General features: G+C 37.9%; 1 protein-coding gene across 1 annotated transcript in view; it reads left to right on the forward strand.

The window, feature by feature from the left end:
- Positions 1-1541: 1541 nt before the first annotated feature.
- The window catches only part of DAP (death associated protein), a 36638-nt gene continuing 23178 nt past the window's right edge, over positions 1542-15001 (forward strand). The window contains exons 1-2 of the mRNA XM_007425534.4: positions 1542-1718; positions 6916-7015. Of these exons, the coding sequence (XP_007425596.1) occupies positions 1664-1718; positions 6916-7015 (155 nt within the window). The 5' untranslated portion in view covers positions 1542-1663. The remainder of the gene's footprint in view (positions 1719-6915; positions 7016-15001) is intronic.

Genomic DNA, 15001 nt, shown 5'->3' on the forward strand with positions numbered 1-15001 from the left:
CCCATTGCAAGGAAATCTCCAGCACCACAACCTTCAACAAGCTGAGGGACAGCCAGAATGGAGGAGGAAGCAGCCGATGTTGGAGATGTCGAGCTGCCTTCGCTCTCTCCATCACCCAGCCCACAGAGTGGCTAAAAGTTCTTTTTGTTCTTTAAATAAAAGTTACTCCCTTTACTGCCCATTAAAGTTCATTCTTTAAAATAAAATACTTTAAATACTGTACCATATATTCTTTATTATTGGAAACACAATGTGTTTACAGTAACAGGTATACTGAAGAGGATCCACAGGAATCTTACCCCATTTTTCATATATGATCAATGCTTCAATAACTGCAGTTTCCGCTTCCACAGGTGTTTTCAAAAACATAATCCCTTCGGATAACGAGGATTGAGTGTATTTGTAATGGTTATATCTTGCCTCTTTTACATCAGTACCCAGGGCGATCTGACAATACTTACATGTTCATCCTTTTCTCAGACTGTAAATCATCTATTAACTCAGACTGTAGCAAAATATTGTGCAGCAGCCATGAAAATTAGCTATCAGTTGGTGAAAGGTTTCTCACAGTTGTAACATATTTTTATTTCAACTATTACAATTGCCTATTATTCTTTTATTAATATTTTTTAGCTGTTTTCAATCATACCTTTTATCTCTGGCTTTTGGCTTCAATAAAGATTCATTCTTTCATTCATTATGTCAAAGAATTGCAGTGTCATGGCCAGTGCAGATAGATGTTATTACTATGACAAAGTTTCCTATATTTCTGGTAGCTAGGCATAGTATCTTTATGAATTCTAGGTTTTATTTGCTTCACACGTCTGAAAAATCCCAGCTGCTGCCTTCCAGGGATCTACACCATTCCGGGTTTGGGCAGCAAAAATAAATGTTTCTAGGATGCCTCTTGTACCATGCTGGCTGAGTCAACATTTGCGGGATATTTACTGAGAGGAATTCATTGTTGTTCACACGCCTACCAAGCCAAAACCATGAGGCAGTTCCATTACCAAAACAGTAAGTACTTTCAAAGCAAGCTGCAGATCCTCTCCCAATACAATTTAAACCTCGCAACGCTCTTGAGAACTGAAGGTGTTTTCCATGAAGTTGGCGAACAACCTGTTTCTGAAAAGTTCTTCCCTCCTTTTCTGCTTTTAGGGGTGGGAAATGCATTAAGTACGAGGAAAAGCTCCCTTAACTTAAGCTAATGGCTCATTCAGTCCAGCTTTCCATCCTGGAAAACGCTTCAGGAAACCAGGATATAAACTCAGCAGCCTGCCTTCTTCTCAGCACGAGATACACTCCCGTCGAACTGGGAGGCTCTACATAAGCACCTAGTGCTAACTCTTGTTCACTGTTCTAGCTGCCCAAGATCCCCCACACGCTTTTTTTTTCTCTCTTCTTTTTCTCACATTTCAGCCAGCCTAGTAAAAGGCGCGCAACCTCCTAAACCTCCTACATATTGGCTACGAGGAGCGCAGGAAGAGGAAGGAGTAAGCTTCCTCCTCCTGCTTTACCCCAAGCTCTGACGACAGAGCCGTGCGCAGCGCAGCGACGGTGAGTAGCCACGTTGACAAGTGAGGCTACACGGAGGAGGAGTGTCTTCCGCGCTGGACTCGCGACTGTCCTGTTGGCAGCAGCGGCGGCGGTTCCCGAGCGAACAATGTCTTCGCCACCCAAAGTCAAAGCAGAAACCCGCGCTGGACACCCTCCCGCTGGTACAGCCGCTGCTCCTGCTGTCCTTTCTCCCCGCTCTCCTTCCGCCACTTTTGCTTGCGCTGCCTCCTGAGGGAAGTTTATGGCGGGAGGGCGCGTTAGGGAGGAAGGGAAGCGGCCAAGGGGGAGCGATCCCACTCCGGTGCCCCTGCGGACGCTTCCAAACCGAGCGTAGATCTTGGGCGCGTCCCCTTCCCGCGTTAGCAGTTTCAAGAGGAAGGCGGCGTTTTCTTTGGGGGCCAGTCTTGTTCTTAGAACGGGAGGGTGGCTTACTTTTGAGTAAACAGGACTGCGATCCTACATCTGCGCTTATTCCCAAGGGTGACTGACCCCGGAGGGATTCACTCCCTTGTAACAAGCTGCGCGACGTGCTGCAGAAAAGTGTTAACGGTTCAGTTTTCAAACCTGCGCTCGTAGCCGCCTGCCACCTCCGTTTGAAATAATGGAAGGCTGAACTGGGGGGGGGGGCTTTCTGGTTGCAGCGCGTGGACGTGTTGCAAGTCTCCTAGAGAACCGGGCTGCCCATCCCCCTCCTCTTCAGGTTGGCGGTTAGCATCGGACACGTGTTGCCAATCGAGGCAGACCGTGTCTCTCGGAGCCACGAAGCAGATCCTGAAGTTGGGATCTCTAGGCAAGGTCAATAGTTCAACCCATTTTCTCTCTGATACAGAGAATCATTACAACATTGCAGCCACATATTTGAGATTTCTTGAAATGAATGCTGATTATGTGTGTGTGTGTGTGTAGTGCGTGTTTGTATAAGTGTGTATATGAGTATATACAGGTAGCCCCTGGATTAGAAATGCCCAGGTTACAGATGACTCAGTTAAGAACAGAGCCTATTGTAGCAAAATTCGAGTTAAATACACAATGGTTTGAGTTCCATTCCCAAGGTCTGTCCTTAAGTTGATTTGCATGTAAGCCGGAACAGTATTATTGTAATGTATAAGTATTGTGTAATTACTACTTTTACATTATTATACAACAGTACTGTTCCGGCTTACATGCAAATTCAACTTAAGGACAGACCTTGGAAACAGAACTCGTTCTTAAACTGGGGACTACCTGTACTTGGATATTCTTCCTGTTTTTCTTACAAACTTATCAATATGATTTAAGGTAGCATGCATAAGGTTGAAAATATGCACCAAGTCCTGTGTGTTTTTATTTATAAATTAGTTGTATGAATTCCAGAGGTAGTTGGCTTGCTTCAAACAACAACCGGAAAGAATGTCTAGTAAAGAACAAAAGTGCAAAATAATCACTTTAAAAGTAACACCTCAAGGGCAAAAGAAATCATTTTAAAAGCAACACTTCAAACATAATGAAGTGTTATTCCTTCTTATCTTTTTTTAAAGATTGTTTTAATTTCAATAGTAAAATAGTAGTAAAATAATAAAATTGGAACAAAAAAAATGGGAATCAAATAATCACAACTACCCTGAGCAGCAAGAGTTTAATGGATGCTCATTCAAATGCTGATTAATTTGTTTTTCCTGTTAAACATCAGGGGAATATCTAATCAAATTCTTCAACTTTCTGGGATGTCCTTGAGAAATAGGGAATTATTTTCAAGCTGTCATACTGTTAAGTGTTTTGGAGTTCAGAAATACCAATGAAAATGCTAGTACTTTTTCAGAGTTTTTTCATTTGACTTTCTGTCATTTTCCTGAGATATATTGTTTATTTGCAGTCATTACATAGTGTACAGTAGTGATTAAAAGTGCTGGATTAGGGGCAGGGAAACCCAATTTCTAGTCCTCCTTTAGGCACAAAAGGTGGCTACATCCCTTTGGCCTAGTCACTCTCTATGCCCTAGGACGAAAGTACTGGCAAATCACTTCTGAAATTTTACCAAGAAAATTACGGTAGAGGGACTTAGACACTAGAAGGCAAGATTGAGTCAAAGGATAGTTCATACACCCCCCCCAAAAATAAACCTCCACAGAATTCAGTGTCATTTTACTTTTCTGTAGACCTGTATAGGAATTGGTACTTAATATGAAAGATGGTTTTTGCATCTTGATTTTCAATGCATTAACATTAAAGGTTTAGAAAATGAGGGAATTTACTGTAAAAGGAAAGAGAAAATTAGGAAATTGTTTCTTTTTAAATTATTATTTATGTGCAGGGGTTGGTCCTAAATGTTTGGACAACTGAAATGTAAGTCTTCTCTGTTTTAGGAAAATATTCCATATATTGATATTCAGAGAAGAGTAAGATAGGAATATATTCTGGTTCCTCTGTTTTATATAAATACTTCGGTCAGGAGTCTGTCTGATTCATTCCCTTAAAATGCTAACCTTCCACAGTTAATCTGAAGATCAGGTGGTAAACCATCAGAAATCCAAAATTAGGGTTTTTTGAAGAAAATTAAAATCATGACAGACAGGAAACCTAATGAACAAAGTTTTTCAACAATCTTGGTTGTCCAAGCCCCACCATCTCCATAAAATACTGTACTGTATAGAGTGCACTCAGAATTTGTACTGCTGTTTTTAGATATTTGTATAGAAGAGGTAGCCACTATGTTCCTGTTGCTTTAGAAGTTTTGAAGTAAAATTGCTTCAGTTGCTTTACGGAGTATAGATTAGTTCCTGTAAGGACTGTGGTCTATTAGAAATAGCATAATTCAAATTCTTGCTCCCCATCCTTCTAATCACTGGCAATACAGCTAGAGGTGGGATCTGTTTCCTTGGAAACATAGGCTTGGCTGCTTTTCTTCAACTTTTGGTTGAAACTTATCTTAACTCCAGTGCCTTCAGCCTGCTAATTCTGGCTCCTAAATATAAACCTACCTGGAAGAGATCACTAGAAAAACAGCTTCAAATTTATGTTTTTTTCTTTGAATTTCTCATTGCTTTAGATCCTGAAAATGCTAAAAAAGTTATTAAACATGCTTCTTGCACATGGATCTTAAAAAAAAAAAAGGATCTAATTGCACACTCATTTCTGTGTCAGGGTTCCTAATATCAGCTTTTACCAATGCCTTGACCTTTCTAGTATTACCATGTTGAAAAATTGGGCCTTTTACTTTGACCCAGTTCACACTTTTTCCATCAGTACTGTGCTAAATATCATAACACCAGTTTTGTTCTGCTCTGGAGATGCAAGGAGGTGGAATTGGTGGCTCATGTTCTTACACTGTCCCTTCTACAGAGTAATTTGATTCTACTTCTAATAAAATATTTGCCAGGGGGTCCAAACTATGTCTTTTTTATTATCAAACTTTAATCTGTGCAGTCCCAACAGTATAGATAAACTTTGCACTGTAGTGTGCACTACACAGTATTTGGGAGTTAAGACAAACAAATGTGCTCTGGTTTAGTAGTGAATAGCATGTTTTAGGATTTTCTATCAGATTGAATCTCTAAATTGATTCTGTAGGACAATTCAAATCCAAATCACATTAATGCAATCAATAAATTCAGATGGGATCTTAGCTCTGTCACATGCAAGATCTTCTCAAGTACAAACAAGTGTTTTCCAAAAGCAGGTTACTCTTTTTGGCCCAGATCCTATATTAGAAGCTTAACTGAATGCTTTGATTTACAGCTATAGTGTATTTTTATATACAAAAATGGAGAAATGTTTCATTATTATTACCATTTAACACAAGGAGAATTCAAAGTTGAACGATCTTTCAAAATATTTCCCCTCCTATTGACTCTGCAGTTCTCAGTCCTGTTATCTAAATTCATAGACAGTGAGGCAGGATGTGCATTTTTCTGAATTACCTGCAAAATAATCTTTACTTTTTGGGTGGGAGTTTCTCAGAAGCTAGTGATTGTGTAAGGTAATTCCTAGATTTTTGCAGGGAAAGCCATTACTATTCAGAATTATGAAGCCTTTATTGTTGAATTCAGGGATAAGTATTAAGGGATACTTCCAGTAGCTTCTGACAGAAAAATTATTGTGCAATTTTATTTTAGGGGTGCATGTGTGTAGGTATGGCCAGGGTCAATTTCCATTTCAAGTTATTCTGGTCATTCACTAAGAGATTAATTTCTGGAATTAAAAAAGTTACACATTTTTCATCTTATATCCAGGCAGTGTCACTGCCAGCTAAAATACAATTGATGCTTTTGAAGGGAAAAAGTTCCAGCATGGATTTTAAAGTATCATGACTTGTTTTAGAAGAAAGCATTTCTTTGCAAATAGCTTTAAGAATTTGATTTTCCCTAAACTGGCTTGCCAGGACACTTATTTGTTAAACTCATTTTAGCAATTTGACTCAGTAGGAGTGAGGTTGAAGAGAGCTGAAAGGCTATAAATTCAGTTTTTGGAAACTAAAAAGAAATATAGTGAAATAAGACGGTAGTTGTACAAGGAAATCTTTTGTGCAGCAGGCGTGGTATTACCCTCTGCCTGCTGTGGAGTTAAGTAGGTACATGGTAAAAGAAGTTCACTAAATTCCTCTGCTATTAGATCATAATTTTTAAAGTGAAAAGTACCTATACAGTGATGCCTTTATTGATTTATGGTTTGTTTTGTTTCATTTCTAAAGAGCCCATCAACCACAATTCCTTGGGTGGAAGTTTTCTATCATATGTTCCCCTCAGGAAGTATTATGAAAATAATTTAGTGTCATTTTTATACCATTTTTACGTAACTCTACAGCAAAACAACAATTTTGCCATTGCCATACCTGATGCATTTGGATTCAAAGGAATATACATAAATATGGTTTCAAATAATCAGCCATACTGGTAACTTTCCCATATCCCAGATAATGTGAGATTTAAAACATAAATAAGTTTCCTTAGTGTTTAAATGGACCAGAAGTCTGAATGGGAATATAAATTAATATCTCAAAGTATATGATATTGTGATCAATTTAATTAATGCAATGGTTATGCAAGGTCTCAGACAGGAGTCTTTCATGACTCTTGGATATCATTTTAATTGGGATACTGGTAATTGGATTAAAGGCCTTCTGCAAAGACCTCTGCTGTAAATTTGTAAAGATTTGGAGGATAATCCAGTGGGCAACAGTAGGAGTTGAACCAATAAGTGTAGTGGCCCATGCTGAATGAATTTAATCACAACAGTAATGGTTGTTTTCTGCATGTCTTCTTCGATTCAGTTATCAGATGACACAATAATTCTAATTAGTTAAACTGTTAACCTTAATATGTTCACCATACCTTCACTTAGCTTATCTAATGTATTCTTTTCCTCAACTTATTTTTGTTGTAGTCAAAGCTGGTGGAATGAGAATTGTGCAAAAGCATCCACATGCTCCAGATACCAAAGAAGACAAAGATAAAGATGATCAGGAATGGGAAAGTGGCACCAGGTGAAGTATTATAAATAAGACACATGTATTATAATCTGCATGACCCGGTTTCAGCTGTCATGTGAAACTAGAGAGTTGTAGTAGTATGATGACACATTTTTAACAAAACACATTTTATTTCTCCTGGTCCAAGGCTTATCTGTGACTGTGTCTCAGTTGCTAATAAAATGGGCTGAATTGGAAATAAGGACAGGGAATTGGGCATAGTCTGAGGATGTCTAAAAGTTGTTGTGGCAGCACCTATGGGTTTGTCTATTTCTTTAAAGTACTTTGGCCTCATAATTTAGATGTCCACAGCAAACTGAGATTGTCAGAATCAATAACAATATATAATATTGTTTATAATTGTGTATAATAGTATGCAGTCAAATCAAATAGTTCTGCAAAAGTTGAGGTGACTTTGAAATGATGCAACAAGTTTCACAGGGCAACTACAATGGGGCAGCTTATAAGCTGATACAGAGAAAAAGAAGAAAATAGTTTAGGAGAAAAATGGTGGCTCATTAGGGAGGCGGAAGCCTTTAAGTTACTCCTTTCCTGATTGTGCTTAAATTATTCTTGACAAGTGTCAAAAATCTGGTGGAATAAGCATATTTTCCTTGAAGGCTGCTTGGATGAGGGCATGTTTGACAGATTATAGTTATTCAGAGAGATTTCTAACTTTCTGCAGAATCATCCACAAGCACGGCTGGAAAACATTGGCTTGGACAAGGGCCAGCTAAACTGAAACTTGCAGGTTTTATATTATGTTGCAGCTGTATTACTTTTCTTGAAGTCTAAATAGTCATTTAATAATATACTAAAAATAATTTAATGTGATTATTTTCCTTCTACCTTTAAGTCTCTTCTGAGGAAAGTCAAATACCATAATCTGCTGGGTCCTGCAGTGACCAACCAGATGCTGCTTTAAAGCACTCAGATACGGCTGAAGGCTGTTGTTCCTCTTTAATGTGTAGAATTCAGGTTTCTGCTGCTGGCCATGTCTTTCTATGATGTAATCTTCATATTTCTTCTATTTAGTTATACTGGCAAACAGTCTCAGGTTTATCAGTTGACATTTACTAGTAGATAACAAGGGGAAAAATCAATACCAAAAGTGTTCATTTAATTGTGCACTCAAACTATGAGGTACATATTTCCCTTAGTAATTCTGAGAACATTAAAAATGCTGTGCTAAATTAAGCCAAACATTTTGGTCCAAAGCTCTGTCTCTGACAATAGTCAGTTCAAGTATTGCAGGGATGCCCATGAACAGTATAAAAATGCCTATACCATTTGAAGTTAAAAAATATCATTCATGCTTAGCAGCAGCCCCATCTTTCAAAGCTTAATGGCCCCATCTTTCAAAGGTTAATGGCCATTATCTTGGTTTTTTATAGCGAATTCCAGCCTTTAATTGTGCTATGTTTTCTTTATCCTGAATCTTCCACCATTCATTTTGATGGGACAGTTCAGAATCTAGTTTTCTGAGTTTTCTAGGAAGATTTCCCTTTACTTTACCTATATTATGTATAATTTGAGACAGCCCTTTCATGACCACCCATAGTCATATCTGTTTTCATCTTTTTTCCCTACCTTTGTTACAATCTTCCTCACAAAGGAATTTCCCATAACCTTTAATTATTTTGGCTTTCTTTTTCCTGCTCTATCAAAAAAATATATTTCTGAGATGTGTTCATCAGTACTAGACAGAGTATTCCATGTGCAATTACCATAAATTTATATTAAAACATAATAATAATATATTAAATTTATATGCCACCCAACTATCAGCAGCTTTGGGCAATTTTTATACTTGATTTTTAAATATACTTTATTTCTTTACTAAAATTTATTTTTTGATCATATCAATTGCATAAAAAGGTTTGGATTTATTTGTTTGCTTGTTTTGCCCAACTTTACATTTTATTATACTGCCAAAAATTCCTTTTGTAAAAGTTATCTGAGAAACCAAACAAGTAAGTTTATTCAATAATAATCTTAGAGTGAATAATTTGCCCAATAAATTACAACCCTCTGCATTTTCCTCATTGTTATAAAGACACGTTTGGTTAAAATTTACATTTTCTGTATTTTCTTTGGAGAATTATTTACAGTTAATTTTTAGCTAGAGAGATAGGGAGCAAACTCATGTTAGTATTTGAGGGCAAAAACTGCATGGGCAGAGGTTAATATTGTATCTTGGAATAATTGACAGTAATTCACCCGACAAAGTAAATCTTAAAAAGAATTTGTTCTTTGCTTCCTTACACATGCCATAAATGAGGATCTGTCACCCCCAATCTCCTCCTCCTATTTCTCAGGAACCTCTTAGATAGAATCGCTAAAAATAGATGGTGCCATTTCCCAACATTTTATGGTGGGTAACAGATGAAAACTACAATGTAAGTAAGTCTGCCTGTCCCCCCCCCCCCCCGCAAAAAGCAGCTTCCATTTTAGAGGTTAATAGATTTGAAAAAGTAGTACTGAAATGACAGAATTGAAGCATAGATAGAAATTGTACAGTGTTATTCAAATGTGCTAATTCTTGCCAGGATGTATTGAATGTGTCTACCAGCTAAGGTTGATGTAATACAAGTTGTCCGTACTTATGCTTAATTTACTTTTCCTGCTTAATTATAGCAAATGAAGAGGACGTTATATACTGCAGTGTCAATTTTACAGTAGTATATAAATACAGTGATACCTCGGGATATGAACGCCTCTGCTTGCGAATTTTTTGGGTTACGACCAGCTCTGGCCCCAAAATTTTACCTCGGTTTGCGAACTCCGCCTCGGGATACGAGCCATTTTCCGCCCGTGCCACGTGGTCCGCGGCCATTTTCTGCCCGTGCCACGTGGTCCGCGGCCATTTTTCCGCCCGTGCCACGTGGTCCGCGGCTGTTTTTCCGGCCCTGCCACGTGGTCCGCGGCCGTTTTCGCACTGTGCCGGGCTGTTTTCGCACCGGGCCGCGCCGGGCCGTTTTCGCGCTGCGCCGGGCCGTTTTCACGCCGCACCGCACGCCGCGCCCGGCCGCTTTCCGTGTGGTCCATGGACGCCAGAACGGATTAACGGTAATTACATTGAACCTTATGGGAAATTGCCTCGGGTTGCGACCAAATTCGGGCGGAGGGCGGAACGGATTAACCGGATTTACATTGAACCCTATGGGGAAATTTGCCTCGGGGTGCGACCAAATTCAGAGGGCGGAACGGATTAACCGGATTTACATTGAACCCTATGGGGAAATTTCCTTCGGGTTACGACCAACTCGGGATACGCCCAGAGTCACGGAACGGATTAAGTTCGTATCCCGAGGTACCACTGTATATTTTTTAATTCCAAGCTCTCCCCAGTTGTAGTTTTTTATGCCTGAGTTGTGGGTTGCTTGTTTAGATGCAAAAAGAGGTTACATCACTAAATACTGATTTTTGCTTCTAAATGATTGAGGAAAAATCATTTTAATTGAAATAGATATATCACCAAAGTCAGATTTAGGTCCTTTATCTCTTAAATATTTTACCCACATTCTTATTCCCTTTCTATCCTACATAAATGCTTACTTGAATAAAAAAAAACTATTTTTGCTTCAATCCTTTTGATTTCATTTGATGATTTTGAGCAAACCCTTTGCTTTAGCAGGCTCACAGAATAATCTGAATTTTAAAAATTATAATATATAGCATATTGTTGAAATTCAGTAGTAAGGTATTAGGCCATACTCTGAAAATCTGATATAAAATTATACTAGCATTCAATCACATGTTTAAAGAAGATGTTATGCTTCGCAAGCTTGACTTCACCAGGTTTTTGATTACAGATTGTTACTGCAATGGCAGTCAGCCTGTATTAGTCCAGGTCTGGTTGAGTGATGGTTTTTGCATCTCCAAGTTCATAATTCAGAGATATCTGTCTTGTACTTTCTAAGTGTCCAGTTTTCACAGCTGTGTATTACCCCTGGAAAGACTCAGCAGAGTTACTTTTTTATACAAAGGCCTAGTTCTCTCCCATAAACAATAGTAGTTAGATATGTTCTCTGTTGTATCTCTTCAGACAGCAATGTTGAAATTCACATGCTCACATTCTCTTACACTACAGTATATAGAAAAATTGCTTGCAGGGAGAAGCCCTGAGATGTGTTATTTCATGGAGGGATTTTTTTTCATATGGAAAAAGATAACTCGTCAATATTTCAGAGAAAATTAAAGTATTTTATATTGCAGGTTGTTCAGTTTGGACATAAATAATGAAAAATTTGGTGTTTCCTATGTATGAAGGAGTGATGACAAAATTTGGCTGGCTGGATAGCCAGCCGGCTGGCCTGCCTGCCTTCCTTCCCCCCTCCCAAATATCTCTTCTCTCTCTTACGATTTTTGCCAAAACCAGAGAGGGAAATAGTTCCAAATAACATTTTTCCCTATGTATCAATGTTATCATTAACTTCAGGAGATATGACAATTCTAGTGAAAATCTGAAATGTTCATTGGAGTATTTTCCAATCTAATCAGAGTGGTATCCAGCCAAGATTGAATTTATAAAGGCCAAAAAATATTAAAATTCCTTCTGACTTGTTCTACACTCATTTCTTCATGATTAATTCTAATAATTATGGGGCAGTTTCTCCATAAGTGCTACTGAAATGAATCAGAGCTACATGACAGGAGATCACATGCACAGATTCCATTTATTTTAATGGCATTTGTGCTATGGATTATGACCATTGTACATAACCGCATTCTCATGAGCGTGAGTCTGAAGCCTGATGTTACAGCAGTAGTTTTATTAAATAAAAAGGTAGATGTCAGCAGTGTTCCCTCTAGTGATTACCATTCTTCCAGCTTTTAGCTTAGAGGAAACAAGTCTATTTGATCCCTTGTGGAAGAGACACCTGCTGAGGATTCTCTCCAGTTGTCACCTGACTGACAGTCAATCCATCATCTTCTTGGGACCATTTTCTTCTCAGCTGATTGGAAGGAGAAGTATGCATGTTAAGGAAGCTTTCTTTTTTTTAATAATAATTTATTTTTTTTTAAAAAGGAACAGTAAAAACTAACCAAAACTAATATTAAGAAAGAAAATAAGAAAAAAAAGAAGGAATTGAAAAAAAAAATAGTAAAAAGCGCAGAAAAGAGGGGAAAAAACAAAAAGAAGAAGAAATTACTTCCTCCCTGCAACAGATGTAAGTAATAATATATCAAACTTTTGCTCTAAATTTACAACATAGTCTCCATTATTTCTATTTAATCATCAGACCTATAGAACATAATTTCATTTTTCTGTCCCACAAAAAGTAAAAAATAAAATAAAATCCAATTAACACTAAAATTACACAATGTCTTATCTCAAGTCAAAGCGATCAATGTTGCCATCTCAGCCAACTCCCATCGACCTCACAAACCATTCTTCCACTATGGATAATGTCTTATCTTTCCATCTCTATGCATTTAAAAACCTTGCTGCTGTTATTATATATAAAAATAAGATTATAGAATGTCATACCCTTCCACCTTTATGCATATAAAATCCTTACTACTATTGTCGTATATAAGAACAGAAAATCCATAAATTTAATAACAAATATATTTTAACCTTAGTTAATTTTATACCAAAATCCTTAAAACATTGTCACTCAGTCCTGGTCACAAAAACAAATCCCATTAATAACTACTGAGAACCTCAGCGTATATGTTAACCATAGTCCAATAAGTTCACTTTGTAAACCTTCTGTTTACTTTTAAAAAGCTTAAACTTTAATCCTTTCATATAATGTCCACAAGTTGATTCCCCATCCCCTTGTCTTCTCCCAGAAACATCTCCAGTAGGCTCTTCCCAGGAACAGCCTCACCAATGCAATACATTCCTTTTGCAAATCCAAGATAAAAAATCTTTCCAAATCGCGCTTCTCCATTATTTGTTCGTCCCCTTTGAACATTGTGACATCTGTTTGTAGTTCCATTCTGGCATCTTTTTCCATATCATCCTTTGGCTATCTTGTCCATGTTTAAATCCACAACTTCTTTATTCATATCACCTTCATAGTCCAACATTTATTTGAACTCCAATTCCACATTCAATTCAGTCTCCACCTCTTTTTCAAAGTTAATCATCTTACTGACTCTTTCCTCTATCTTTTTTTCAAGGGACTTAAATTTAGCTTCTAGTTCATCAAACATTGACTGGAGTAAGCTTAAAGGAGTTATTTTATTGACTAACGGCTGCTCCAAAGGACCTCTTTTAGCCATTTCTTCTTTTTTTATCCCCATTTAGACAAGTAAAATGTATAGCCAGATATAATTAATTACAAGTGAAAGTAAACTGCAATTCATTCCCTCTAGTGTCTTTCAAGTTGGAATTGCAGGCATGTGTGCTTGCTTCAAAGGGAGCACACAGGAATCAAGTTACAGCCTACTTCTGTTTTAAAAGCCCCACCAATCAGCAGGCAGAACTGAACAAAACAAGAAACTTTCCCATAGAATAAACTTTTAACAAATAAATCTTCCTTTTTCACTGTAAGTAAATTTTAAGCCTCTTTTAAATTCCCCTTTGCTCCAGCTTTTTGTGAATTAATCAGCTTGATTTAAAGTTCAATTTATCATTTAAAAATATAGTCCCAAAAATAAGGATTAGCCCCAAGATATTTACTTATCTCTTGTGAAGGAAGGTCTCTCTTATGCTGAAAAATAGTTATAATCCAAAGTGTTTAAGAAATGAGAATCGATCAGCTCTAGCGTCCATTAAGGGCTGTACCACAGCATTGAACAAAGATGGATCCCCCACCTCCCACCTGTTTGACTTGAAAGCCCTTTGCAGAAGCTGCCATCTCCACAATTAGCTTTCGAGGAACGGCTGTCTGGAGACCGTATGGGTTGATTTCCTCACTTCCTCCTTAATCCAGAGCAAGTTGGACGGCCAGCACTTGCTGCTAGCCACCAATCCAGCTGCAGTTTTATCTCCCCTTTCACGGAGAGATGTTTAAGCCGCCATGTTCCCATCGGAAGCTCCACATTTTAAGGAAGCCTTCTGAGCCCCTTCCTTCCTTCCTTCCTTCCTTCCTTCCTTCCTTCCTTCCTTCCTTCCTTCCTTCCTTCCTTCCTTCCTTCCTTCCTTCCTTCCTTCCTTCCTTCCTTCCTTCCTATCCCCTTTTCTTGTCTGTCACATCTTTACTTGGAAAGCCTGTAAGCAGGGATGGCCTATTTTTCCCTGTCACTTTGGGAGTCTTTCTGGCTAGAAGGAGGATAGAAATGTTTTCAGTCAGTAAGCAAAAAAAAAAAAAGATGTTTCTGAACTTAATAGTTTTATGGCACTCTTGACAAATGCAGTAGTTCAAGTAAAAGGTTGGTTGTTTTAATTTATTTGTCCTTCTGTCCAGTAGAGCAGGTAACGCTTAAAATCAGTAAATAAAACAACATTTTAAAAGTAAAATATGGTTTAATTAGCAGATGCAGGAGATAAAATAAGGCAAAACATTTCCCACAAGATAGATGCCTTCCAGAATAAAGAAAAAAAAAGTCTACATTGAAGAATAATTAAAGAGGGGAGCAATTTCAGCCTTCATTGAGGGGGTTCCATAATTGAAGTGTGGCCACTGAGAAGGCTTTTTTCCTTGGCTTCATTCACCTGGGTCTTCCCCACTACCCATCAGATCTTAGGGCATGGGCAGGCTTCTGTGGAATGAAATTATCCTTGTTGTATGGGATCTAAGCTCTTCAAGCGATGGAATTGTGCTTACAAACAAATTAAAGATTAGTACAGCCCATACAGGACATGCATCATATGATTTTGCAAGCAAATGGGCACAAGGGTTCTTGCTGACACTTTCTAAAGGTAGCCCCTAATACAGCACATTGAAATAACCTCATTTAGAAGGGTATATTTCTCTAAACCTATAGATTACATATAAAGAATTCTGAAAGTTTGTCAGCTCTAACATATGGTTTATACCTGGTAGCATCTTTCTCTCTGAACTTCACAGCCAGAAAAACAGATGGTGATGCTTGTGATGCCTC

Source organism: Python bivittatus, unplaced genomic scaffold, assembly GCF_059951505.1.
Source record: "Python bivittatus isolate LINGU-HERP-01145 unplaced genomic scaffold, Pbiv_v1 ctg000960_np1212, whole genome shotgun sequence".
NCBI classification, from domain to species: domain Eukaryota; kingdom Metazoa; phylum Chordata; class Lepidosauria; order Squamata; family Pythonidae; genus Python; species Python bivittatus.